The sequence below is a fragment of the Dinoponera quadriceps genome, unplaced genomic scaffold, assembly GCF_001313825.1.
Source record: "Dinoponera quadriceps isolate SergipeBrazil2010 unplaced genomic scaffold, ASM131382v1 scaffold533, whole genome shotgun sequence".
In the NCBI taxonomy this organism is placed as follows: domain Eukaryota; kingdom Metazoa; phylum Arthropoda; class Insecta; order Hymenoptera; family Formicidae; genus Dinoponera; species Dinoponera quadriceps.
This window is the reverse complement of record NW_014554780.1, coordinates 1,184,299-1,211,668: the sequence shown is the minus strand read 5'-3', so window position 1 is coordinate 1,211,668 and position 27,370 is coordinate 1,184,299. Positions and strand designations below refer to the sequence as shown.

At 43.2% G+C, this 27,370-nt stretch overlaps 4 protein-coding genes across 12 annotated transcripts in view; 3 read left to right on the top strand and 1 right to left on the bottom strand.

The window, feature by feature from the left end:
- Window positions 1–3,776, top strand: part of LOC106741812 (venom dipeptidyl peptidase 4) — a 274,378-nt gene extending 270,602 nt beyond the window's left edge. For all 7 annotated transcript variants that reach the window (XM_014614165.1, XM_014614172.1, XM_014614169.1 and 4 more), the window contains one exon: window positions 474–3,776. In XM_014614165.1, coding sequence (XP_014469651.1) covers window positions 474–572 — 99 coding nt within the window. In that variant the 3' untranslated portion in view covers window positions 573–3,776. The remainder of the gene's footprint in view (window positions 1–473) is intronic.
- Window positions 2,910–5,006, bottom strand: LOC106741813 (DNA-directed RNA polymerase I subunit RPA12). 2 transcript variants are annotated; one of them, XM_014614173.1, is made up of 3 exons: window positions 4,686–5,006; window positions 4,353–4,566; window positions 2,910–4,224 (listed from the first exon to the last, which is right to left on the bottom strand). In XM_014614173.1, the coding sequence occupies exons 1-3, from the start codon at window positions 4,819–4,821 to the stop codon at window positions 4,200–4,202; spliced, it is 375 nt and encodes a 124-aa protein (XP_014469659.1). In that variant the 5' UTR covers window positions 4,822–5,006; the 3' UTR covers window positions 2,910–4,199. The 2 variants fall into 2 exon arrangements, with proteins under 2 accessions (XP_014469659.1, XP_014469660.1); XM_014614174.1 differs by having other exon boundaries at window positions 2,923–4,224; window positions 4,702–5,000.
- Window positions 5,007–5,995: 989 nt separating this feature from the next.
- LOC106741850 (vesicle-fusing ATPase 1-like) lies at window positions 5,996–12,248 on the top strand. The gene is made up of 10 exons (XM_014614241.1): window positions 5,996–6,113; window positions 6,357–6,445; window positions 6,866–7,090; window positions 7,350–7,977; window positions 8,089–8,313; window positions 8,387–8,686; window positions 8,759–9,049; window positions 9,184–9,368; window positions 9,460–9,618; window positions 9,781–12,248. Exons 1-10 carry the CDS (start codon window positions 6,102–6,104, stop codon window positions 9,896–9,898), a joined length of 2,232 nt encoding a protein of 743 aa, XP_014469727.1. The 5' UTR covers window positions 5,996–6,101; the 3' UTR covers window positions 9,899–12,248.
- Window positions 12,249–12,445: 197 nt separating this feature from the next.
- Window positions 12,446–27,315, top strand: LOC106741829 (C2 domain-containing protein 5). Of its 2 annotated transcripts, none has more exons than XM_014614204.1 (15): window positions 12,446–12,727; window positions 13,041–13,435; window positions 13,530–13,670; window positions 13,765–13,981; window positions 14,088–14,213; window positions 17,253–17,416; window positions 17,939–18,091; window positions 18,255–18,423; window positions 18,681–19,485; window positions 19,628–19,948; window positions 20,026–20,224; window positions 20,446–20,624; window positions 20,775–20,900; window positions 21,005–21,151; window positions 21,605–27,315. In XM_014614204.1, exons 2-15 carry the CDS (start codon window positions 13,069–13,071, stop codon window positions 21,689–21,691), a joined length of 3,201 nt encoding a protein of 1,066 aa, XP_014469690.1. In that variant the 5' UTR covers window positions 12,446–12,727; window positions 13,041–13,068; the 3' UTR covers window positions 21,692–27,315. The 2 variants fall into 2 exon arrangements, with proteins under 2 accessions (XP_014469690.1, XP_014469689.1); XM_014614203.1 differs by having other exon boundaries at window positions 15,315–17,416.
- Window positions 27,316–27,370: the final 55 nt, after the last annotated feature.

Below are 27,370 nucleotides of genomic sequence, written 5' to 3'. Positions count from 1 at the left end.
ACTGACGTTGTCGACGAGATAATATTAGAGGCCCTCAGCTCTGGGTGAATGTTCGTGGGGACCCCGAAGGACCCCGGAGGTAATTGAAGAAGGCTGACCGACTATTTCTAGTCATACGATATAAATATTTCAATATTACGGCATAATTAATATTAATTTTGTAATTTACGGCCACCTCGAAGCTTCATCGACATATATACCTACAAATTTACAATGAAGTATATTAAATATTTTCGTGAAATTGCATTCCTGCAGTGAGGATTTGGCATTTACGCGTAAAATACAAACAGTGAAATTTTCCTGCACACCAAATCCCATAAGGCCGATGGTCTTTACCTCGTCTGTGTCGACGTTCTCATTTGATCGCTTTGGGATCTCTTTCGCCGCGCGATGAGCGAAAGAGAGAGAGAGAGAGAGAGAGAGAGAGAGCTGATAATCGAGTAAATACGATCACAATGCAAATTGTTTCGCAGACTTACACGGACGAGGATCACGGCATCGACAAGTCGCGGACACACCTATACCACTCACTGGAGAACTTCCTGGACGAGTGCTTTCAGACGTCGTCATGATCGGAGCACGGATTAGTGATGACAATCTAGACGCTGTATACCACCTGCCTCATTTACACACTTGTAAATACTATATCACGTGTACATAGTTTATGTACGATATGTAATATGAGCGTTTAGTGTATATAGCGGCGGGGAATCGCGGTGGGAACCGACTGGAGGAACGGCGCGAGTAGAGGAAGCCAATAAAAGCGTTACAAAGCGCTTCGAAATGTCTTCTTCCTCTCCATCTATCTTTTGGATCCGAATAAAGGGCGGATTGGAAAGAGGAGTATTTCGAAGCATTTGCAGTGCTTGCTGGACCGCATCTTACGGCAACAGTCGTCGCGAAACTGCACAGGGCAGGTCTGTGAGGGAAGCATCTTTGATACATTTTCTAAGGTAACCCGATGGAACGGTGCATTAAAAGGCCTAATGACGGCGGGGTCGCCTCGCTGTCGAGACCCCACAAAGTACTAAAGGTACTATTTCGGTATTTCTCGTTGCAGTTCGCTCATTTGTTCGCGCTTTCGTATCGTAAATATCGCGTATATCGGCCGCGCAAACTGGTTGTTCTCTCCGGATGGTCAAACGACGGTCGAGCTTGATGCAACGTCGAGTTCGCGTCATCGCGTGAAAACACGAGGCGACGCCTTTCACCGTTGACAAAGTCAACGTAAAAGGTCCCGTTGTGAATCTTTGACGCCGGCGACATCGCGTCATCTGAGCAAAGCTCCCCGATGAGGTGGATCTACCGAAGTTGTGAAGTTTGTGTGAAATTGGTAGTGAAATTTGATAGAAATTGTCACGAAACGATCGTCGTTGGACGTACACTTGTACATTTTTGGTGGACTCTTACGGTTGTCTCGGAGCGAATCAAATTGTGAATATGTTTGACCATCTGAGGTAACATACGTTTCTGACATTAATACGGTAGATTCGTTCGATTCTTTGTTACTGTATTCGTGCAGCTTCTTAGACGGTATCGGAATATTCACATATATGAGTTCAGTCATTAGATTCCCGGAATTTTATAGGCTTTTTAGTCATTTTCGCAATGTACAAACGTGATATTCGTATGCCACTCGAGACGAAATTGAAAAGAAGCATTTCTCCCTCGATGAGTACCGGTAATACGATGCACTACAACTTAGAAGCGACAGGGAAATACTTTTCGTTTCAAAACATTTCGAAAAACATAGGGATTTATTTTAAGATATATTTTTAATGAAGAAACAATGTGTCGAATGACATTTTCGGTGTACTGTGAAACACGAATGCTTCGTCCGCAAATAATTTATCATCGATCATTGGGTATCCTGTTGACGAGAAAATTTAGAAAACTGCAGTGCACGATACATAGTATCGCGCGTATACTGTCTGACAATAAGATTATCACCGACTACGCTCCCCGAAGTGTGACAGTTATTACGGCCTACTGAACGCGACGTGTAAAATTACTTTTATTCGCATCTGACATATATTTGCCAAGCATTTACAATGTAAAGGTTAAACTATCGATATTGGATTCACAGTTAATTTACTTACGATATGCTGAATCATTAACTTGATTTTAATATCATAAAATGAATTCTCTGAACTCATATATGTTATCTTAAGGCTCTGGAATACTCAGCAAAAATACGAAATTCTTACGTGTAACAAAGAACAAATTAATAACATCGATTACCCTAATATATGACATTAACAATTACTATTACAAGATAATTATACTGTTGTGCTACTTAAAGCTTTGATGAACTAAGGATATTGTACAAATAAAATCGATTGAACTCTATGACATCCACCGACACAATGTAATCAATTAATAATACGTAAAAATCCAAATTGTATACATGCAAGAGAAAGCGGGGTTTTTTCCGAGCGGATTAATTTTTGGAATATATTTAGGGCTGTCCTCTCCTGAAAAGAGAGCCGTGCATTTTCACAGCGCCGTCTCATATGATCGATTGTTATAATATTCGAAATCTTGAAAATAAATGTGAAAAACCGCAGCATAAAAGCAGCAAGCAAGATTTCTACTCTCAGAATCGACGATGATGTACGTAAAAGCAATGTTTTGTAAACGATTTATAGTTAGGCGACATCATATTATTTTTGTTATCTAAACAACACCGTTGCACATTTTGAGAGAGATGTTTCACTACAAAAAAAAAATATATATATATATAACGTGTACAAAGACATAAAGAACGTGTAATAAGATAAAGAGTTATGATAGTGCAAGCTATATATTCAAAGGCATAATGTTTTTTTTTTATAAAACATATACTATATGCTGTCAGATATATAATATTTGGAAATAAGAGCATCGTTTTATAACATTGTTGTTATAAAATATTATAATCCCCCCCCCCCTCATGTTATTTTAATGAAATATATAAGAATGTCTCAAATGCGTGGTGCACACACACATATACACATACATATTAACGACGACTCTGTCCTCTTCGAAACTTTCAGAGTCGATTTTACCGCGCGACGAATGCTTTGTTACGCACGATTATTTCCAGCAAGATCGCAACTGCTTTTTAATTTTCTATACCCTTAAATGCCTCATAGTAAAATCCCTCTCGAATTCAAGGTAAAATCGGCTCGAAGTTTCCTCAAAGATAGGCAGACTTTACAAAGGCGTGTCTACATTGGTTCCCCGTATTTTCGCTTTTTGAACGAATGAGGATTCACGTGTTCCAAATGTATGGAGGGAAAAAAAAATGCGTCTCTTAGGTATTTTAAGCATCATATTTCTCTATTTTATAGCGCTTGTGCGATGTGGGTATACCAGAGTGTTAAGAAAGTGCAATTACGCTTGATATCCTATTTGTATTTTGTATTCTTATTGTATTTGTATACGTAATCTAAGTATTGCCGTGTGTACGTATGAAGTTCAGCGATTAATTCACTGGCATACTTTTCCTTAACATGAGATAGCATATCTACTTCTTATTATTGTTAGATTACGGGCAGATATTAGTGCCGATGTGTAAATGCACACATAGGATAAGCAAAAGACTATCGACAAACTCTCTAACTATTGAAGTTTTTTAACACAAGGACCACCGTACCAATTTCGAGAGTGGATCAAGATGAATTTATTAAAATAATTGTTAACTTTTATCCCGACATGCGCGCATTGTACATACAGAATTACTTAATTGAACACTTAACTAAGGTAATGTCGCATTGTTAGAAAGAAAAAAAAAAGAAATACAGTAATGACGACCTAGTAGAATTATAAAATTATGACGGATGTACTCTCTTCACCACTATTTGTTGAGTGTATTATAAATAAAGCTCTATGTTTTATTAAAGACGGTGTTTATATCCCACGGATTAAAGAGACGCAAGCTCTCTCGTATGCATGGATCGTAAACAACGTTTAACAACGAAACCTTAGAAGCAATCAAAGATACGGAATTGGGGACACCGTATTCAATGCTGTGGTTCAAACAATTATGAGAATTCCATTAATATTTTTCGTTATTCTTACAAAAGTGAATAGATGCATGTTCACCTGAGTGAACATATACACGCACGCATATGTCATCGAAAGAATCGAATAAAAAGGAACATGTCCGCTGTGATAAAACGTTCGGCATAAAATCGTATGTACAATACAAAATTGCATCAAGAATTCTCCGTTTCCTTGTATCTACAAATGAGAAAGACCATTCATTGGTTATTGAATACTTTGAGGAATATGCAAGAAGACATATGATACATAGATAATATATAAATGCTTCTGTATCGGTGAGAGCATTGCCACAAATAGAGACGTACTTGCACTTGGTGCATGTGTAAAATACCGTCTGTCCTTCATCGGCAGATCTCAGTTGCAAAGTAGCGTACGACATCTTGTCGTTTTGACACTGAGGACATCGTCGTTCTACAACTGGCCCTTCTGCACTGTCTTCGTTATCCGCTTCTTTCGCGGATCGATAAGTATGCTTAGAGTTAAAATGAAGTGTATGCGTCATTGCCATGTCACCGAAAACTGAAAAATAAAAGGAATTGCACATCTTCAATTTCTTGTGACTATTCTCAATGTATGCTCAACTCTGCAGGTAACTGATTGCACGATATCTCCGTAATCATTTTCACTTTATTGCTTACTTTTATCGAGACATACCTTCGGCACCCCATTCTCTTTTGCAAGCATAACATATAACTCCTCCTTGGTCACTGAGTAAGGGAAGAATCGAGCCGCAGTCGGGACAGAAACCCGGTACAGTAATAAAGGAACTGTCATCTTTACTCGCCATCCTTTAATGAATATTCATCACTACACAATTAATTCGCGACGATGAAGGGACACCTGATGATATGCCACTATTTAATATCTGCCAAGTATAGTGCGAGCAATGCGCAAGTGGCAAGGCCTAATTTATGTGTTTACACAACACTGATTGAATGGGGGCAATCACATAACCTTACAAATTGCGATAGTATCGATTCGATTAATCGATTTTTTCTTCTCCTTAAAGGATCGAACATTTTCTCGATGCTTTCAAATTCAATCAATCCTTTGGTCTGTTTCTTTTATCCGAACTGGTTAGTTCAGAAACTTTATGCATAATGAAGCGTGAGAATCTCACATGCATGTACAACATTCGTTAACAAATACGTAAAAAAGTTTAAAGTTTCCTCTTTAAAACGCCTGTGTCACATTTTCGAATCAAATAATTTTTCGCTCGGAAAACTGAAAGACGAAGTTTGAAATTGAACGGTCGCCATTTTCGTTCAACTCAAAATATCTCGACGAAAATGAACGACAACATTAATATAGCTAATGTGGTTGAAAACTAGAAACTTCAAGCTTTAAAGTGCTTCTTAAACGATCTCATCAACGATAGCATCATTATTGCGAAAACTACAGCCTGTTGAATTTCGTCTATGTTTTATTACAATGGAAAATATGTCTAATCAGTCCTTGAGTCATACTACTTGAGAAATATATAAGTTCATCTGACTCCATCGTTTAGTCATATCACAACCTCGATTTCTCATTAAGTATAGTGGCGACTCGTAGCGGAGATCCTGGAACTAAATTACAGAAATAACGGGTCTGATAATTCTCTAAACGTTATTTCTGTAATGAGTATATTATTAATGTGTGCTTTCTGCGAGTATCCTTAAATATTTACTATAAATCATTGTATTATCTTTAGATATTAAATAGTAAATATTAAACATTAAATAGTAAAAACTAATTGATAATATTCGAGAAGTTGTTAATTATTAAAAAAACGGTTTCGATAAAGTGAAACTTTTCAAAAATGCTCTTAGATATGTTTCTAAATATATATCTAATATATATTTCTAAATGTTATGCGCGCGCCAGAATATTATGCGCTGTGAGTAAGGTAGCGTGTTCACAATGTATTTATTGTGATTTACCTTACCGACCGTTCGCCTCCGCTCGCGCATGATCGTGGATAGCTCGCTTTCATCAATATCAGAGCTGTCGACGCGTAGTTGCGCCACTGTATCACAGCAGTGGCCAGTGTTTGCTCGTTCTCGTCCGGAAAAATGTCAGCCATGGTGAGTATACGTGCGAACGAAGTTCGTCATCAGATCGCCTCCGAAATCCCCGTCACACGGCTGCGAAAATGCGGAGCCTCTCCCGCATTCACGACGACAGAGACGAGTTTTCCATACAGTTCGCACGCTGCTCTCCATCCCTCCTCCTTCACGCGTCGAAATCGCATCAATACTCCCCTTCGTGAAGCTTTCCCACGCGTCATCGCCTTGTATAAAATCTGACATAATTTTGTCATGCTTCAGCGGATGAAAGCAATGAGATGTCCCACGGACGAGCTCACCCTCTCCAACTGCGCTATTATCAACGGCGATGATTTCCCCGACGATGTCAGGTAAAAATACCTTGCGGGGATCATCATTGTTTTGTTGGCGTCAATTGTGCAAATTGAACTGTCATGTCGAGATCAGGTCGATTTACGTATCCATATGTATCGCCCGTGCGGTTACATTTATTTTCATCGATTTTTTACAATGGTTTAATGAGAATAATCGCTCGTAATATAGTGATGAATTTGTCATGAGAAAAGTATGGGCATGGTTATTGATTTAAACTGTGTTTTATTTTTAACGTATTTTACCACTTCCCAAGAATATATATATATATATATATATATATACACATATATATAAATTTATCAGATATATTGTAAATATTTCCTGTATATTTGTATAGAACATGATATAATATCTTGAATTGCTTTTACATCAGTATAAATTATTCATTGCTAAGTATACTTTAATGTCTATTCCAGGCATATCGAAGTAACTACTGCACCAAATTACCACTTTGTGTTTACCATAAGAAGGCATCATGAGATACCTCGTGGAACGGTCGGTTTCAGCTTGCCACAGCGGAAATGGGCGACATTGTCACTCAATCAGGAAATCGAGGTCCGGCCATATCACTTTGACCCGACTTCTAACACAGAATGTTTGTGCAATATCATTTTAGAAGCTGATTTCCTACAGAAAAAAACGTATGTGCTTTGAACGATTCCTATGTATCGTATGAGGTCTGTTCTTTTTATTTTTTTTTTTTGCTGAATTGGCTGCACTAACTTGTACTGGTTCTCTTCTTTTCTTCCTTTCGCCGAGTCTTTATTGCATATCTGTCTCTTCTTAAGTTTTATAAGTACTGCACTAATTCAGCAAAGAAGAACAGACATAAGATGAAACAATTAAGAATAAAGACTTTTTAACCAGTTCTTTCATAATTTCTTTTAATTGTTATTCCAGTGTCACTTTGGACCCATACAACACAGACGAGATGGCCAAGGATTTCCTGCTACAGTTTTCAGGCCAGGCATTCACCGTGGGTCAGCAGCTGGCATTCCAATTTAAAGATAAGAAACTGCTTGGATTGGTTGTCAAGAGTTTGGAGGCTGCTGACCTGTCGGCTATCAGTTCAGGACAGAACACTGTGCCCAAGAAGACCAGGCTGGGCCGATGCCTGGGTGACACCATAATACAATTTGAGAAAGCGGAAAACTCCAGCCTGAACCTCGTCGGGCAAGCTAAGGGGAAAGCTGTTCGACAGACGATCATCAACCCGGATTGGGACTTCCAGAAAATGGGGATCGGCGGTTTGGATAAGGAATTCAGCGCGATTTTCCGCAGAGCGTTCGCATCCCGTGTCTTCCCGACGGAGGTTGTCACTCAAATGGGCTGCAAGCACGTGAAAGGCATCTTGCTGTATGGGCCACCTGGTACGGGCAAAACACTGATGGCTCGTCAGATAGGAACGATGTTGAACGCCCGAGAACCGAAAATTGTAAACGGTCCGCAGATTTTGGATAAGTATGTCGGAGAGAGTGAAGCCAACATCCGAAGATTGTTCGCCGACGCGGAAGATGAAGAAAAGAGGGTAAACAGTTGAAAAATTCCGCTGTTACATAAACTCGTAATCGCAAAAATTCCAATCGTATACTTTACGCGTATCGAGGAAAGAGATATAGAACGATCTTCCCGCTTTTAGCTTGGACCGAACAGTGGACTTCACATCATTATATTTGACGAAATAGACGCAATCTGCAAGTCTCGAGGTAGCGTCGCCGGGAACACAGGGGTGCACGACACCGTGGTGAATCAGCTGCTCGCGAAGATCGACGGTGTTGAACAATTGAATAACATTCTTATCATTGGCATGACCAACAGGCGAGACATGATCGACGAAGCCTTGTTGAGACCCGGCAGATTGGAGGTGAGACTGAATTTGCTTGGGAATGTATAACCATGCGATACGTATTCTAAATATATCTCGACTTTTCATCCAGCTGCAAATGGAGATCAGCTTACCGGACGAACACGGACGGTACCAGATTCTCAATATTCATACGGCGCGAATGAGGGACTACAAGAAAATTGCGGGCGATGTGGATCTGAAAGAACTGGCTACGTTGACGAAGAACTTCAGCGGCGCGGAGTTGGAAGGTCTGGTCAGAGCCGCTCAGAGTACCGCCATGAACCGTCTGATAAAAGCTTCCAGCAAGGTAGAGGTGGATCCGGCCGCGATGGAAAAACTGATGGTCACCAAAGGTGACTTCTTCCACGCGCTGGAGCACGATGTCAAGCCGGTAAGTTGGAAGACCTTCCATTGTATTTCCAGCGTGCGTAAGATTTGCAGGCTGACCTCGCGCATCTTTCAGGCATTTGGCACGAGCGCTGAGTTGTTGGGTCAATTGTTGACACGCGGAATCATCAACTGGGGTAGGCCAGTGGCCGATATCCTCGCTGACGGCAGCCTGTGCATTCAACAAGCCCGCGCAACCGAGGGATCCGGTCTTGTGTCTGTTCTTTTGGAAGGTCCGCCGAATAGCGGGAAAACTGCACTGGCCGCGCAAATCGCCAAGAATTCGGACTTCCCGTTCGTCAAAGTGTGCACGCCCGAGGATATGGTCGGTTTTATCGAGTCTGCGAAATGTCTCTCCATACGGAAGGTAATGTCTTCTTTCTATAACAATGATAAAAATGATATTTATTCACGAGAAAACTCTTTTCTATTCTGTTTTATTTCTCATATATTCAAGTTTCGAGCATGATCGCTAAAAATCCGCGTGTTTATATATTTTAGGTATTCGACGATGCATATCGTTCGCAACTCAGTTGCATTTTGGTCGATAATATAGAACGACTTTTGGATTACGGCCCGATCGGACCGAGATATTCCAATCTGACATTGCAAGCGCTTCTGCTGTTACTGAAGAAGTCACCACCACCTGGTCGTAAATTGTTGATTCTATGCACTTCCAGTCGCAGGTAAGTATAAGCAGTTTCTACCTCGCGTGGTCGCGTACGGCTCAAATTACAATGCTGACTGTGTCACTCTGAATACACACTTTCTTCGCAGACAAGTTTTAGACGAGTTAGAAATACTCTCGGCATTTAATACCATTCTTCATGTGCCTAATTTGTCAACCCCTGACCATCTGCTGAGTGTCCTGGAAGAAGTTGATCTATTTACGAAGCACGAAGTGGCTTCTTTGCACGCCAAACTTCAAGGAAAACGGTAATGCACCAGTTTTCTTACTTTACAATTGTTCGATCGAATTTTATAAATACGTACAAGGCTAAAATTTTACTATACTTATAGATCCACACTTATATGTATTTTAGCATATAGCATGGTTGTGCAGTCAGCCAGTCGACTGATTTATCATTATGATTGCAGCATATTCATCGGTATTAAGAAATTGTTGTGCCTGATAGACATGGCACGTCAAGTGGAGCCGAGCTACAGGCTCCCGAAATTCTTATCGAAGCTGGAAGAGGAAGGCGGCCTAGAATAAGAAGTATTCCATCTCGGGCTGCGTTAGTTTGGAAAACGTAGATACAGAGGGATCGCGCGGGCGCTTGTGAACCCTAATATGTATTCATCCATTCGTTTTTTGCCTTCTTCGCGCCGTTCAGATCGAAGCGACTCTGATCGAACCGTTCGAAACGAACGCACCCTCGGATTGTAGTAATTTATGTAGACGTAGAACGAAACGTAGTCGATGACACTGGTGTGATCCTCCGTGTGTCGCGACAAGTTACTGTATTAGGTAGAGAATAACACTAGCTTCCATTGCGGTGCATATCCAGAAACGCGTGTTAACTCCATATTTTGAGATACGAACGCGGACCACAGTCACAGCAGGTACCTAAGCGATCGGTCTCGTAAGCGAAAAACTTGAGAAGGAAATATGTCGAGGCGATTCGTGTAGTAGCTCTTCGTGTAATAAGTGTATTGGTCTAGTTTCCATTCGATCTTAAATTTCACCGCAATATAATGGCAAACCCAAAGGGACAGATTTCCTCGCTTTGCGTCTTTTTAAGAGCTTAATAGGTCAATTTGTTCGGGCTTGTGTATATGCACGCATTTGAAGATAATCATAGTTTGCTGCGACTCGATTGAATATACGATTGTTACATAGTAATGTGCGCGACTGTTGTACAGTTACTACGTAAAGAGGTAGAGGAAGTGTTTGGTACACGGCAAACGCAATACCTGATTTTAGCGTAAGAATCGTCTGTTGCATTCTATCAAGTGCATTTCTTCCTTACATGCCTTACGTATCTTCAATACACGATTGACGAAATCGCAGGAAGACATTCGTAGCGAAGAACTTACATTAGCTACAAAGCAAGGTACTTACAAAGTTAGCTGCAAAGCAGGTTATTTACATTAGCTGTTGCAAAGATAATTGCACCGTCTACCGCCGATTTGGCAGCTCGACGCGAAGATTAGCGTCTCTCTCTTTCTCTCTAAGTTATAATCTTGATTGGGTGTTTTCCATTTGATGACGCAAGTCGGCACAAGCATCATCCTATCTTTGTTACTCATCGAATACGGAACAGACAAAATGGTGTCTTGTATCATTAAATGAAAAGTAAGTGAGACTGGAGTGAGGGGGGCTAGTTAGCTAAAGGGGTAAATTAGCTAATTGATTATTGATTATTGTTTGTTAATAGTTTACCGAATCGAGCAAGCAGAGATTTCAAACGTGTCAAAGTTAGTGATGAAATCCCTATTCATTCGTTTCTGCAACCTATTAGAAAACGATAGAAATAATCAATTAGCCAACTTAACCCTTTAGTCAACTAGCCTCGATCTTCCCCCTGTTTGTTATAGCGTAGATAGAGAAAGAAGTTGAGTATCGCTAGGATCGGACGCGAGACGACGACAAAAGCAGCCGCAAGCAGCAAACTGAATGTACTTGTGCAGTTATATTACGTAATTTGCTTTATTTATTATATGGGGAGGGGCGTTGAGAAATTAATATCTTGAATGTACAATGATGTTCTGGAACGATGTTTCCTAATCAGGATTATTGCGGGAAATTTACGTCTCCATTATTAATTATCGAATAGCAATAATATAGTTATATATATATACATACACACACATACATATATATATATATATATAAAGATAAACTTGTTATATTCTCGTATATGACGCCGAATATTTATTGTTGAGTGCATTCTCAATTGCACATGTATATTATATGCAATCAATGACCGTGCACATATTCGATATTTGTCAGTATATGTCTCGAAGATCACGGATAGACGTGATGCGATAGTTAGTTGTGAGGACTGCCGATTTAGTCAATACTTGTCAATAATCCCCGCTACTCCCTTCGTCGGCACGCTCCGTAAGATCATTCCAGGATTATTGCTTGATATATATTTATTCTACCACCATCAAAGAATAATTACAACGATAGCCAGGTAAAGCGCGTTATTACGGATTGTATCGCGCTTTTACTCATACATAGTACCAATTATGAGATAAGTCGATGATTATGCGATTTGTTATTAGGATGTGCGACAGCTTGTCGTACACATTGTATTACTTCGTGCATAGTTCATGAATGTGAATATAGTGCGACTTAAGTTTATTTATTTTTTTGTACACTAGTATTTTAATTGTATTATATCTGTGTTATGGCTTGATAAATGATCGAGCTAATTACATGCATTATACATATATGTATGTACTGAAACAACACATCGTACATTGCAGATGCTTAAGAGAGAAATTTCGCTTATGCGGTGTTCCTTACGTATTGTAATATATTCGACTACTCGTCTGTATTCATTAATGTGACCTGTTACCGATGCGAGGCAGAAATAAAATTATCCGAAAGTATACATTTTTTCCATTACTAGAAATATGCGCGCGTCTCAAGACGAATGTCTCGAACATAATTTACAATTAAGTGCTCTCACCCTGCGAATTGGTTCAATCGGGGTCGGAATGAGACACACATAGGATGCATAACAGTAGTTAAATTTATGGATCGTCGGTAAAATCGCAGCGGACCTCTAACCTACTCTATCCTGGCGAAACGAAATCGTCAGGCAAATTCTGTCACGCGTTTCGCCGGAGCCGTGTATTTTCTTGCATTGTGCGATTTGCCAGTTTGTATCAAGGATAAGAGAGATATGTGAGATCGCGATTGCTGATCGAGAAGATGTAATTAGTCATTGACAAAATATTCATTATTGCTCGTGAAACGTCAATTTGATCAAATGCAGTACGCGCTTCTATTGCCTTAAGAAAGTGTCTGACGAGCCTTTACTTGTTGTTCGTAATATCCTGGGAATTATTTAAGCGAACGTGTATCGAGGTACGTCGGTTGAGAATTTTGAAAGTTATATTCTTTGCATGAAACTTTCTCTGGGACGAAGTAAAGGTATCTTGGTTTATCTCAGAAGATTTTTGCGCATCTGTTTTGAAAATATTTCAAGATCGAGCTTACTCAAAGTTCAAATAAAAACAAGCAGTTGACACTGTTTGCAATATTCTATATGTCGGCCTAAACATATGAATAAATATATGCTTTAATATTTAACAGCAGCAAAGCGGACGTGAAGCAAAAATTGATAATGTTCTGACCGTATCAATTATTGATATTGATGGACAAATGTACTTTGTTGCAGATCGTCTGTTGAATCCTAAGGTAACGCGATGCCTGGTAAAATAAAGGTGAAAATATTAGCAGGCCGTAATCTGCCTGTTATGGATCGTTCCGGCGACACAACCGATGCATATGTGGAACTAAAGTTTGGCAATATAACGTATAAGACGGATGTGTGCAGAAAATCTCTGAATCCCCAGTGGAATTCTGAGTGGTATAAATTCGAGGTTGACGACGCTGAATTGCAAGACGAGCCGTTGCAAATCAGGCTGATGGATCACGATACGTATTCTGCGAATGACGCGATAGGCAAGGTTTACATAAACTTGAATCCACTATTGTTACCTGGTATGCTACCTCCAGTAAAAAATATTTGGACTCTGGAGGCAGCTATGAACACAAGTGCTGGCTCACAAGGTGATACATGCGTTATATATATAATGCAAAACCTATTTATCGCTCTTTATACCGTTTCTGAAATATTTCTTGCAATTCACACATTTGTTCGCAGGATCAGTTATGACCGGATGGATACCTGTGTACGACACAATGCATGGCATACGCGGCGAAGTGAATATTATTATCAAGGTGGAGTTATTCTCCGACTTCAACAAGTTTAGGCAGTCCTCCTGCGGAGTGCTATTTTTCTATTGTAAGCACAACTGGCAACTCGGTCCGGATGTACTCGCAATCTCCGAGAGAAATGATTACCATAGGTGGTAATAATGATCTCGATATCGTTTCAGCGCCAAATATACCGTACGGATATCACGCCCAGATGATACATGGGTTCGTGGAGGAGCTTGTGGTTAGCGACGACCCGGAATATCAGTGGATCGATAAAATAAGAACTCCCCGTGCGTCGAACGAGGCGCGCCAGACGCTGTTTTTCAAGTTAAGCGGAGAGGTCCAGAGGAAGATCGGATTGAAAGCACTGGACCTCGGTGGAAACGCTGTGATAGGGTGCGTAGGCTTCCTCCTATTTTTCCAATGAAATTTATTCATATATCGCTTATAGCCCCCGTTTCGTCGTTTATCGTTATTTCATCGTCCGATACCGTTTGATCAGGTATCTGCAAAACTTCGATCTGGAAGGCGAGTCCGGTATCGTCGCGAGAGGCATTGGTACGGCGGTCACGCTCGTAAAGCTGCACGATGTTCTCGGCTTCCCCTGCGACAGCGTCAACATCGAAGAGTAAGTACTTTTAGACGTCCAATCAACGATTATCGGCACGGAAGAGTGTCAAATATAATCGGTCGGACCATTGCAATAAACGACACGTTACCACGCAATTGCGTCTGGCATCGCACGGGCGAATTAAGCGTGTCGCCAACTCGGCATAACAGACGGCCATAAACTTGGCTCTCTCGCGAACGAGCTATTTCGAGAATTTCGTACAAGGAAATGTGGCCGTTATAGGCATGCTGTCTCACGGCTGGGGGTACGCGCGATATCCGAGCATACCGATCGAATTAATCGAATCTAAGCAATTAGGTAAACGAGGATCGCGCTGTTGATTATCCTTCATCGTTCTCCCCATTGCTTGCATCGTTGCGGCATTAAAGTCCCTCGTTGCAGTCGTTGCTTAGTGACGTTAGAAACGAGAAACACACACTCGCAAAATTCTTGCGACGTGTGTCTTTCTCGTCTCTAACGTTGCCTTTTACTTCAATTTTATTCCTCAAGAATTTGGGACATTTGTTTTCTCTCTCACGGTGTCACGAATCAGGATAAATGCAGCGAGGAAACGGAGGTCTTAAGGGGGTGCTATACTTGAAAACTTCGCCGGCGAAATACCGATTTCTCTCCTTACGTTGCACGGGCCGCACAAAATTAGATAGCGTACAAGAAATACAAAGGCAGTAAGATTGTATCAGTGTTTACGCAACATAACATTTTGAAGATCGCCTCCGCGTTATCGACGTGTATCAAGTTCGTCGTCGACCTCGGCATCCCCTTGAGCGCCGTCCGATCATTTCCTGTGATGAACGTAGGTGGTTTGTTCTTTTTAGCCGAACCGATCCAAGAAATTTACGTACACACTGAGTCATACGTACGAGATTCTCATGTTTCAGTGTGCATTTCAGCGCAAATTTCTTGAACTGGTGCAGCCAGTTCGGCTAAAGAGAGCCGAGCGAATAATTGTGTTCCTTCTCGGAGGAGGAGCGTCCTTCCTCATCCGGGTTTTCTTTGTCTTCGTTCGCGCACCACTCTCACGCTCTCGTGGCTGCGTGGCTCATGCGAAAATTAATGGATCTATTTTTCTGTCCTTCCCACTTGCATGCGTTTACGTAGGAGTGCCGCGCTCGCGCTTCCTCCACGCACTAAAACCGAGCCTCCCGACGACAGCGCGCTGCTGCTCTTCACTCCCGTTCCCGCTTCTTACCCTTTGCGCATACCGACGAGACTCGCGGACAGGACGCGTCTCCCGTTCTCCCATGCCAAGTCCTCGTGCTCGCTAACGCGCTTGGAGACACCCGGACACGCGACGCACAAGAGACCCCGCATCCCCTTCTTCCGCTCCAACACCTCGAGCACCCTCAGCCTGAGGACCTTCGGCGCTCCTGAACCCACCACGCCGGAGTGTCTGATCGACGAGACGGTGAAATCTCTGCGCACGATGCTGGCTCCGCCGGAAGACTCCACCAGGAGGCAGTCGCCCAACAACCGGCTCTCCAGACAGATCCGAAGCCTTCGCGACAAATTCGACCCGGTCGGCGAGGAGAACTGCCTCGCCGACCCGGTCCGATCTTTCATCGTGAGCGTGCGCAACCCCACGCCGAGGGAGCCGAGAAGCCTGAAGGAAACGAAGGCCGGTAAGGTAATGGCCGCGTTGCTCATCGGATCCATACAGACCATGCCTCTGGTGAAGATCGGCGAGTCTATCGTTGCCTCCAGCAACGAGCAGCCCCGCGACGAAGAGAGTAAATTCTGCTGCGAGGAAGAAGCCGGCGACGTCAAGACCCAACTCGAGCAGGACGCCTCGTCGTCGACCGGCGAGACCGAGGCGTCCTCCTTTGACGAAGAAGACAGCCCGGACGACGACTCGTCGGAGGACAACACCAGCTACAACATCCTGCACGATTCGAGATACTCGCTCGACGGGTCCGACGGGGCGGGACGCTCGCCGAGCACCCACCGGAGAAACGGGACCCGCTCCACCCTGCAGGTCGACTCGGACGTGCCGGGGGGCACAGGGAGACCCGACGAGATCATCCCCATCATCACCGTGGACGTCCACGAGAGCTGCTCGGATGTCGACGCGTGCCGACTGTTACCGAGCGACGAGGATGCCTCGCCGGACGGGTCGCGCGACCCGACGGACACCGACGGTCCCCTGTCATCCGTTGATCAGCCGCGAGACGTCCAAGACGCCTCCGCCAAGTCGAGCCTGAGGGTGGAGGAGGACGAGCAACGCGGCTCGTCCCAGGAAAAGACGCACCGTGTGCATCTCACGCGGCATCAACGAGATCTCTGTCGGGCGCGTAGCCTGCCCACGCAGGCAGAGAGGCGATCGGCGCGACCCGGTGAATCCCCGTCGCTGGACGAGAAGAAGGACGCGCCGCGGAGGACGACCGACGCAGCTTCGCCACGTCACGGGGAAAGGCGCTCCAGGCTGACCTCGGAGAGGCAGAGGTGCATGTTGGACCTGATCAGGTTGATCGACACGAAGATGATGGCTGAGCGCGCGTCGACGCGCCGCGTCAAGAGAGCCGTCTCGTTGAGGAGCAGACGGAGGAGGCGCGAGAGGTCGTCTCCTTCGCGCGCGTCCACGAGGAGACGCCATCAGGAGAGGGACGCTTCCTTCCGCGTGCCCCGCGTCTCCTCCACCCCCGACTGCCTGTCCTCGGGCCACCGTCCGGTACCCTCGTCCCGCCCCCGTTCCTGCGGCTCCTCCCTCCCCAGCTTGGCCGACTGTCGTCGCCACCGTCGTCATCACCATCATCACCACCGACGTCATCATAATCCTCCTAATCATACGCGCACACCAGCCGGCTCGAGTCGAGCGGACGACGCGTCCGAAATCTCGAAGAGACCGCTCGAGAGCCGCAGCGACGTGTCGCCTAACGCGGCCAGCGAACCGACCGCGAGCCGCGACGCGGTCGCGATACGCAAATGCAGTAGCGTCTGTAATCTAGGCGAAACATTATGTCACATCGATCACACCGAGCCCACTAACACGGCTAATATGACTTACAACTCGTGTGTGTCCCGTCCTTTCCCCGATCTTAGGCAGCAGGACCAAGAGGCGGCGTCCTCGATCAGCCCGTCTTATCCGCTCCCGGCCGTCCCGTCCGTCGCGGCTAAGGTCTCCCAGTCGCCGGCGAGCAGAACGCTCGCCAGCGTGCCGCTTCACAGGAGGTCGAGCGATTCCGACTTGAGCGTCACTCCGAAAGGTAGGCTCCCCCTTCCCGGGCGGAAAGTCCGGCGATGCTTATTTTTCCCTGTGCAGCGATCGATTAATAGCAAACGACTAAAGAACAATATCAAGATAATGCGAGACTTTTCCGAAAGTCCCAGTCATTTTTATAGGTTTTCTTTTTTTTTTATAATAAACCTAATTTTTAAAATAAAAATGGACATTCTCGTCGCTTTAATGAGACCGCATGTAGTCACGATAGAATCGGTTGATGATCATAGAGACGACTAAAAGACGATAAGAAAAGTATCAAGATATTGAGAGATTTTTTTTCGAAGCTTCAGGTTTTTCTTTTTTTTTATTTTTTATAATAAGAAAACTTTTAGTCTCTTTTTACGTGCATACGTACCCCAGCGATATATTAATGGTCTTTCATCACTTCTAATTAAGTAACTTTTCATTAAATCAGTTTAATTAAGCCACTTTTAATTAAGAAGAAAAAAATTAGTTTATAAGAGGGAAGAAAGTGAGGATGAGAGGAACGATCATGTTGTCTCAGGTAACTCTCTTGGCAACAATGATAGATCGATGGCAGCACCGTTAAGGACACCGGCCGCGGTAGTTAGATCCATGAACCAGGACACCTTGGAAATGTTAGAGTACCCGTTCATTACCATGCAACACTATCCGCCTGGCTTCATACTACATATAGGTAATTAAGCTCATACTACATGTCTTGGATTCCGTACCCTCGATCTAAGGTATAGCGCGTCCAATTGGTAGCTAGTGAATAAAATTAAAACGGTTCCAACGAAGGGAAACCGTTGACGTCAGGCCGAATGCCACAACAAACTGAATTATATATCTGGAGATAGGCGGTCTGGTGAGCTCGAGATCGGTGAAGCTGCTTGAGAGGATAAGCAACCTGGAGGAGCCGGAGGGCCGTGACGCTTGGTGGACCGAGATCAGAATGGAAGTTAGATCACACGCGAGAGCGTTGGCTTGCAACGTAGTTATAGGCTACAAAGAAGAAACCAGTATATGGTGAGATGTCGTTGCGCAGGTTGTAGCACCGATCGAAGCGAAACGTCACGAGAATTCAAACGCTCGCGGACACGCGTCAAGTTTCCTCCTTGTTTCGCCTGATTCGGAAAGTTCAGTTACACCGATGAGATTGTTCGGGAACTTATTTCCGGAATCGGTGTAATCGGTTTTCAGTAACGTTCTATACCACACTCTGACATACTCTTTCTAAATCAAATGTTCCACACATCATTGATACGAACGACCCTTTCCTACAGCGACGACGTGTGCGTGTTGAGCGCCTCCGGCACGGCGGCGGTCATAAACCTGCACAATTCGGCCCAGGAACCGGACGGGGTAGGTATGAACAAGCTCCAGCTGGGCACGGCGGCCTCGGTGGACTCGGATCGCGAGAAAGGCCAGCTGAAGCCGGCGGCGACGAAGACGGAGAAGGCCGACGGCGAGACGCCGGTGGCGAATCACTCGGAACGGCAGAGCGGCAAAGCGTGCAGGCACTCTTCGGAGAACAACGATCACGAGGGGCCTTGCGGCCAGGCTCAGTTGCGGTGTAACCTCTGCCACTTGCCGTACAGCGAGAAGAGCGTGCCGTTCCGCGTGAACGTGTCGAAGTGCGCCGTATGCAAGCGCGCCCGGGTGCCGGACGTGATGTTCACGACGATCGAAGTGCCGGCGAACATACCGACGACCGGCAGGGGTTGCTTCATCCAGGCGACCGTGTGCAAGAACAAGAAGGACCTGCGGGGCGAGCTGAACGCCAAGGAGATATCCGACTGCCTGCCCTTCCTGGAGTACGAGCTCCACAGTCTGCTGCTGAACAAGCTCCGGATGAAGGGCATGAACGCGATCTTCGGCCTCAGGCTGCAGGTCTCCGTGGGGGAGCGTCTGATAATCGGTATGGCGGTGGGCACCGCGCTCTACCTTACGGCGTTGCCGCCGCCCATCGTCCCGAAAATAGCGTCCGGTAATTCGTGGCACAACGACGAGCAACTGGCGGAGATTCAAAAGTCCATCGTGGAGACGGTGAAGAAGAATCGGGAGTTTTATCACCTGAAGCCCACCGGCGTACGTAAACGCGCGCGGTATCTCTCCTACGGAACTATGTATAAATATAAACTTGTCGTTGTCGCGTTTCAAACCTTCTCATGTCAGCGATGCAGCGTGTCCTAACGTTTATCTTTCCGTCGTCAATTTTGCGCGATTTCAGGAAGCAGAAAGCGCACGCATCACGAGTACTTCCGATACGGACGAGTCGGACGAGGACTTACCGGAACTTGACCTCGGAATGGGTACGCGTGACACCTGCGTCTTGGAGGTGGACGACATCGAGGACCTGGATCGGATATCGTCGTTGATGGACGACAGGCCGCCCGACGACTTTCACGTGGTAAACACGCAGACGATTCCCGGCCTGGAGGATTTGGAAATCGTCCGAAATTTGCAGATGTTTACGCAAGTCTCGAGGACGAAGATTCCCGCGGGACAGTCCGCGACGATGCCGTCCAAGTTCTTCGCCCGATTACTTCAGGTAGCGTTACCGCTCCGTGCGATGCAACATGACTACATGCTACATTCGTTGTGACGCGCAATCCCGCTTTGTTTCAGTCCTTATGCTTTAAGCTGAGGAGGATGGTTCCCTGCGCGCTCTGCGATATGCAGTTCAGAGTAGCGCTACCCGAGCAGGATGAGATACAAGTAACCGTCGTCGGCATGGCGCTTGGACTGGGAGAACCCCTGAGAACGGACAGATACAAAAAGAAAATCGTATGTCGTTCCTTGAGCAAGGATCAAGTGAGGAAGTCAGGTACTTCTTCAAGCAATTCCGCACGCGAACTGCGTTTAAGGGCCATTTGATGATTACGTCACGCTAAATTTGGATATTTTTTTTTACCTTCCCCTCTTTCCCTTTTTTATAATTTCATCGCAAAATATTTGCCCCCTTCCAATATTACGTGACATGTGGAATTACCCTCTCCTCCCTCCTCGTCGAACACTTAATAACGCTGTTTGTTTTCTTTCCGCTAGATGACAGTGATATGATATTTAGCCTAGATGAGGATCACGTGGATAATAACGTCGCATCCGACAATGCGGTTCGCACTTGTGTGGGAAGCTTCGCAGTTTCAAACAGCGTTTCTATGCAGAAGCCGAGGCCACGTTCGCCTTTACGTTCGAAGACGTTTGCGACTCACAGACATAAACATGTGAGAATTCCTCCTTTAAATGTATCCTGATTTAATGTTATTCGCTCTCTCTCTCTCTCTCTCTCTCTCGCTCTTTTTTCTTACTTTCTACTGAGCTCTAATTTATTCTGCCGAGTTTTTAGTGAATTTTCATTTTACTCTCTGTTGCAGGTGCCTTTGAAAGGGAGATACGGCGTAGACATAACACCTTTATCTTACCTGCCGGGTGGCAGGATAGAGAGATACCAAGGCAACTTAAATTTCTTCTTCATCCGCGAAAGTACATCTATACGGGAGGTGAGCTTTTTCCTGTTAAATTACCTCCTCCTTAAATTAGATAATTCACGAAATACTGAAGTCGTGATAGAGTGATCGTTAACGACGATGGTGTGTGTGAATAGAATGGTGGACTGAGTGGTTTCACTCACAGTTTCGTAATGGAAGTTCTCGCAATCGTTCGCGCCCACATCACAGCATTAGGGGGTAACGCTATGGTCGCGTTCTCAATGACGCAGTGTGTACTTCTTCATAGCCCACACAAAAATCAAGTAAGTCGGAACATCGCTTTTACTTCAGTGTCTTCCCCCCCTTTTTCCATGCGCTTGTTCTCTTTTGTCAGAATGAAGAAATTAATAAATATTGGATAGACGGATGAGTTTATTGGCATTTTATGGCATAGTCCCTTGAGGAATTAAAAGAAATAAAGCATTCGCTCGGCGTGGAAGGTTGATTCTCCGCGTACGTAGACCGGAGAATAATCAATACACATATAAGCTTTATATCCTTTTGCCGAGATATATTATTGATAATGTTAATATTTAATAACATTAGGAAATCTGTGCTTTGGCTCTTGAAGGTCTATTATTCTTTCTTTAAACCAAGGGCTGATAAATATGACAAAATATGTCTGAAGACTTATCAATTGCACAATTTTGCGATCAGTCTGAATGTATTTGATCATGAAAAACTAACAGGAACCTGATTGATGCCGATGTTCCCAGGGTCAGTGCCTGATCAACGTAGGTGGCGATGTGGTAACGGTATCCTATTACGCCGACGAGAAGCATAGCGCTGTTTCAAATTGCTGACCCCAGCCCCCCCACTCAGCGCCGCCATAAACAACCGTCGCACTTGGCGATCAATCATTTGATTCAATGTTTACCGACATTCTCGTCATACCCGAATCCACGTGTCTATACGTCCGTGTGTCTATATGTGTCCATATGCGCACACTCTGGTCACGAGGATATCAGCAGCATTGTCACCTGCGACGCCAGCCTTAATTGACTCCTAGCGCGCCTATTAGCGATACCGCAGTCGATATTCTTACTTAATAATATATTTTGCAGATAAGATAACCAAATATCAGTTTATACAACGAAACCTCATTCACGAGCTCGTGAATTGGAATTAACAGAAACATCGTATTTGTTTTAAGGAAATCTTGCTTCTGATAAGCAAGAGTGTAAATTTAAATTAATTCTTTTTTTAGGTCAGAAGAACGTTACGATTAGCGAATCTTCTTATCAGTGAGTAAGTCTAGGATTCGTCATTTTTCGTTTCTCAGAAACAGATGTATGTATTCCATTTTCGTTTAAGCAAATGAAAATGATAGGATATGGTAGAGGTGCACCGCGTTCTTCGAAATATTATTTACGTTAGCACTTTTACTGCCATGAGCTGCCGTATGGCGGCCTCCGTATCACGTCACGCTGAATCTCAATTAACTGGTTACTTGGCTCTAAATATGCTCGTCAGGTTGTGAGATTATGTACATAGTTCCATCGTATTTTCGAGACATCGTTTTCATGCTTTCTTAGTGAATCTGACCGGCTGATCGTTTCAAGTGTAATCCTCGACTGTCACCGAGGTTGATTGAATTGATGGGGATTTAATTACCGGAATAATTAAAATGGTCTAAGAAAGGGAAAGGGTATATATATCGGACCACATTGTTCTAGATTCAAATATCGTGAGAGCCAAAAATGATCTTTCTTTCTCAGAACGATCGAGTTCGAATCAATCTCTTTTAGAATTATGCGATAGAATTATGCTAAAGGCAATCACATTTGCAGAATATTAAGCGAATTATTTAGTCTGTTAGGAAACTCGAAACACCTCGGTCACTAGGTGCCTTTAAAATCATGCGGAGAGAGTTCCATACGTAGAATATTCTGCGTTATGCAGGATATTCAACCAATAGACTTAGCGTATCAGAGGAATGGTAGAATTCTGGTTGTGACGACACCCTCGAAGCAGAATAGATTTTTAATACTACACTTGGTCACGGTGTTCTATCATGAATTTCACGAATCACTTGTAAATACAATGAAAATGGCCTTCTCGTCATACATTGTTCTGCAACTGTTGCATACGTAATAGGTTGGGAAATAAGCATGTTTCTTTTTATGGTAATTAACAAAGTAAGTGAAGCAGAAATGACGGAACGATATTGCATGAGAATGCGTTTTGTCGGTTTATGTAATAGGAAGAACATTATAGTTGTAAATATAATTCTGAATATTGAGTCATATTTGTGTCTCGGTTGGACAACACGCGATCGTTGCTCGAGTAGTCAATACGGCGTAAAACACGACGATAAAATTTTGCGTGCAAATGCCTAGATAAAGATTTTTACACATAATGATGTATTTTGCGGCTTACATATTGTATTCTAATTTGTTCTTCCAATTGAGAACTACACGAAAATTTGTTTGACGTGATAGTTAAATGTTTATTCAGGTGATCAAACTCTAGTCGAAGTTGCTCTGTTTGTGTTTTTTTTTAATTAATTTTAAGAATATTATTTGAATTGCTTAAGTTATTCCGCTAAACTCAACACACATACACACACACACACATATTGAGAGAGAGAGAGGTATATATATTAATTTACAGAGTGATGAGAAAGCTTGGAATTTCGTTACTTAATAACGGAAACATACAAAACCTTTAGGGACGTCACTCCGACTGACTTTAAGTGTATTCTGCTGCGCTTGAATGCAACGGTTAAGAAAATTATTACATCGGTTTTATTTAAAGTTTGTTTTCTCTAATAAAAATTTGCGAAATATTTATCACCGTTTTAATATTTTGCATTGTGCCAAAGTTTGTTAATATCGAAGACGTATCTCACGATACTACTATCTAGTGCTGTCAATTTTGACTAAGTATCCGAGTATCCGAGTCTTTCAGTGACTGATTTTGCGGCTAATTTCAGATGTTACAAATTCTTGACTTTTCTAATAGATAATAATGTTTGAAATTCGCCGTATTTACTCAGATACCGAAAGACCCGGGTATCCGGGTAGTCAAATTTGACAGCGTCGCTGTTGTATTCAATATTACAAAAGAAGCTCAATGAATGCCCGACTATTCATGTAGCGATTAGACTTAGTGATTCGACTGTTGCGAAATAACATATATAGATATAATAAGTAAGAACGTAAAAGGAGAAGACGCACACGAAGGTTAAAGCGCAATTCGTGTCGAAGAGTGCACGTTAAAAAAATCTAAAGTACAAAATAGAAGGTAAACTGATGTATGACAATTAACGTGCATGCGTGTACTTATGTACTTATAAATTACTTGTACCACTTATAAACTACTTGACGGACAACCAAGAAGAAAATGTTCTCCTCCCTTAGAACATACGTTTCTTCCTAATGGAACGTTATGATTTTTCTTCCACCTCAGGTAGAGCGAATTTCGCCGGTCTTACTAAGAACAAAAGAAGGGCGAGAAACTCGCTGTAAAGTTTAATGTACATAAATTAATGTACGTAAATTGAATAATCTTAATAAAACAAGGATGAAAAGAAATGTGGAAGAGCTGTACGCAATCACGGAGGCCGGAGAACCTCCGTTGGACGAATTCTTCGTATCCGCTTCCGCCGGCAAATTCCGTCGCGCACGAGCGTCCCAGCGGTGCGGCGCCGCGAAACCGCATTTCGCAACGGTATTTGCGCAGGTGGAAGCGAGATAAATTGCGCGCGCGACGGGAATAAAATACGAGTTGCGAAATGCACGACGCGAAATTGGGACACGTTTTTACCCAGCGCGCTCGCTCGCTCGTACGCGCGATAAAGGCTACTTAGGATGCCGTGGAAGGGTCGACGAAGGGGACGAACAAATATTGCCGCACGGGTAATTGCCGAGACGACGGCGCTACATCAATCTCCGGGAGCCGCGGGACGAATTCGAGAAGGACCCCGAGTTCGAATGTCCGTGCATTTTACGCGAGCAAGCCATATAACTTGCATGCCTAGAAGACATCTCAGAGACGTCGTTCAGACACCTTATTGTCTAAGACGTCTTTATGCTCGCCGGGAGAGAATTTATTTCGAGGGCGACGTCCATTTCTTCATTCGGATGCCAATATGCTATTCGTAACTTTGCATATAGTCAACAATTCAAGGTCATTTCAAGGTCAATTTCATTTTTTTTCTGGAATCACCTAGTTTTCTTTTTAACACAAATCGATTCTTCTGTTCATAATAACACTAAAAGTCTTAGTAAAATTCAGAAATTGTAACTTTGCCGTTACAGTTTCTAGCTAGCCGTAAAATTTACGAGAAATCGTAGATATTTACGAGAGATTGATATACGGTAGGCATAGAATTGCTGATTTATGCATAAGTTCTTACAAGTCTTACAAGAACAAGTCATGAGTCTTACGATTCTACTTAAAATAGCATTAAAGTCACTGTTTTATGTCTCCTTCGAGATCTTACAATTTTTGTCTGAGAGATTTCTTATTTTGCTTGGTTGAAACAATATTCAAGGTGCTCAAATTAGGTAAGATATCCTGTCATATGATTAAGTTACTTCGTATTGCAGTAATAAATCAGATGTTGGTTAATCGATTTAGCGAAACGTAAGTTTGTTGTCTTTTTTATACTGAATTTTACGAAGTAAAGTTTAATGCGAATATTACACGTTATTATTATATTCCCGCAGTTGATATCAACTCCGGTGATTGCTGAATTACACAATTCGATGTTTTATGCAATGGCAAATTTTTCTCGTTTCATTTACATGTAAATATCGTGATATATTTGAATATGACTCTGTCATTAATAACAATATTTATGAGAAGTGCGCGTCCCAAAAACATAGCACGCAAAGTTTCGAGAAAAAATGAATTTATGTATGACCTTTTTTTTTCCTGGGTCCGTAGAACGATATACGTTAGAAAAAAATAGCTCACTGGAATGACAGAGTGTTTAATATTCAACTTGATAATATTTTCAATTTTAATTGAAATTTCTATTTAAATTCTTACCGACCTCGTACAGCTAGTTCCTGATACTCGATCTGTTTGTACGCTTCAGCGTCTCTCATCCTCGCTTTCATTCATCAGCGACTAGCTCGATTTCCGCAGGATACTTCGATCGCCGCCGGAAATTGAGCCGATGAGAATTAGCCTCGAAGCTCGAAGAATTTTTCTCGAAGTTTTCGAACAAATCATCGCGTCATTTGGCGCGCAAATTACATTTCGCTGCGCTACATCAGATAAAGAAAGAAGTAATTTTTGCACACACCTCATATACATATGTGATACCATGGGTCTTAAGTTGATGCTAATTAGTTATAAATTTCTCTCTTCGTTTCTATTTGTAGACGCACAGTCACGTAATCTAATCCATCGCGTTATTGCCGAGCAAATATCGAGCGAAATTGGTAGTCAAACAATGCCGATATGTATCGCATCGCATCACAATGTAATAAATTGGAAGTCTTCTTTCGTTACGCCGAAAAGACTCGCGATATCTCGCTAGAAAATAGGAAGGGATGGTGGTAGACCGAAGATAGGAAGGGATGGTGTAGAATAACCAACAAGTATGTTCTGAGAGAATCGATTTATATATATATATATGTATGTGTTGTATGCCATATTATACCTGTTATAATAAATATATTGTTATCTCACGATGTGTACATACGTGCAATCAGTACATATCGTCGAATCGACCGTCGTATCTTACAGGTTTCGTCCGTTCCGTGTGTGATAATACATTCATAACGTTGCGAGTATATTTAACGAGTAAGACGTCGAGACGTTTGAAAGTGATGCTAATGGTCTCTCAGGGCGGAGGCCTCCTAACGGAACATTTGGCACGTATCTCCGGCATCGGAATACTCTCGATCAGACGCAAAAGATGCTCTTCGCGGTGATATTCGATTAGGACGTCCTAGAGTGGTGGGAGACATTCGAAGCGATTCCGCGGATCGCGCCGCGGAATCATCGTCAATTTATAAAATAAATTTGCGCGCGAGCTCGTCACCATACAAAACCATCTACTTTCTCCCGTTGGCGGATAATACGGTCGTTATCTTCGCGGGCGGCGCGAAGATGAGCGTGATTAATTGGAAATAGTAGTCGCTCGCGAAAACCGACACGGCACAACTACGTTCTTACGCACGCGCGTAAAGCCGGTGATGCAAAGTCAAACCGTAAAGAACTAGTTGAAGCAAGACGTGGAATTAATAGACTCGATATACATTTACATAGATAGAGCGCAAGCTGTTGTATTTGCGATATAGTTCTTATTTACGTGTAACGAGCGATAAGAAACAAATTAAAACGCTTCAGTACTGACCAGCCCACCAACCTAAACCGGATTAGCGTTGCTGTGTAAACGCAACGTTTATTGGTCAAGTTTCCATCGAAACCTTCCGTCCGATTCTGCCTCGCATCTAATGTCATGCCTAACGGCATATATATATATATATATATATNTATATATATATATATATATATATATA

What these genes read in the sequence shown, in the direction of transcription:
- LOC106741813 (XM_014614173.1), bottom strand. Translation starts at nt 4,821, where the DNA reads ATGACAGTTCCTTTATTACTGTACCGGGTTTCTGTCCCGACTGCGGCT. An exon ending in GAAGGTATGTCTCGATAAAA is followed by an intron (nt 4,567 to 4,685) that starts GTAAGCAATAAA and finishes TTTATTTTTCAG; the next exon opens with TTTTCGGTGACATGGCAATG. An exon ending in TACACATGCACCAAGTGCAA is followed by an intron (nt 4,225 to 4,352) that starts GTACGTCTCTAT and finishes TCTCATTTGTAG; the next exon opens with ATACAAGGAAACGGAGAATT.
- LOC106741850 (XM_014614241.1), top strand. An exon ending in GATTTCCCCGACGATGTCAG is followed by an intron (nt 6,446 to 6,865) that starts GTAAAAATACCT and finishes TGTCTATTCCAG; the next exon opens with GCATATCGAAGTAACTACTG. An exon ending in CTATGCACTTCCAGTCGCAG is followed by an intron (nt 9,369 to 9,459) that starts GTAAGTATAAGC and finishes CTTTCTTCGCAG; the next exon opens with ACAAGTTTTAGACGAGTTAG.
- LOC106741829 (XM_014614203.1), top strand. Translation starts at nt 13,069, where the DNA reads ATGCCTGGTAAAATAAAGGTGAAAATATTAGCAGGCCGTAATCTGCCT. An exon ending in GGTGGAAACGCTGTGATAGG is followed by an intron (nt 13,982 to 14,087) that starts GTGCGTAGGCTT and finishes CCGTTTGATCAG; the next exon opens with GTATCTGCAAAACTTCGATC. An exon ending in CTTGAGCGTCACTCCGAAAG is followed by an intron (nt 17,417 to 17,938) that starts GTAGGCTCCCCC and finishes ATGTTGTCTCAG; the next exon opens with GTAACTCTCTTGGCAACAAT.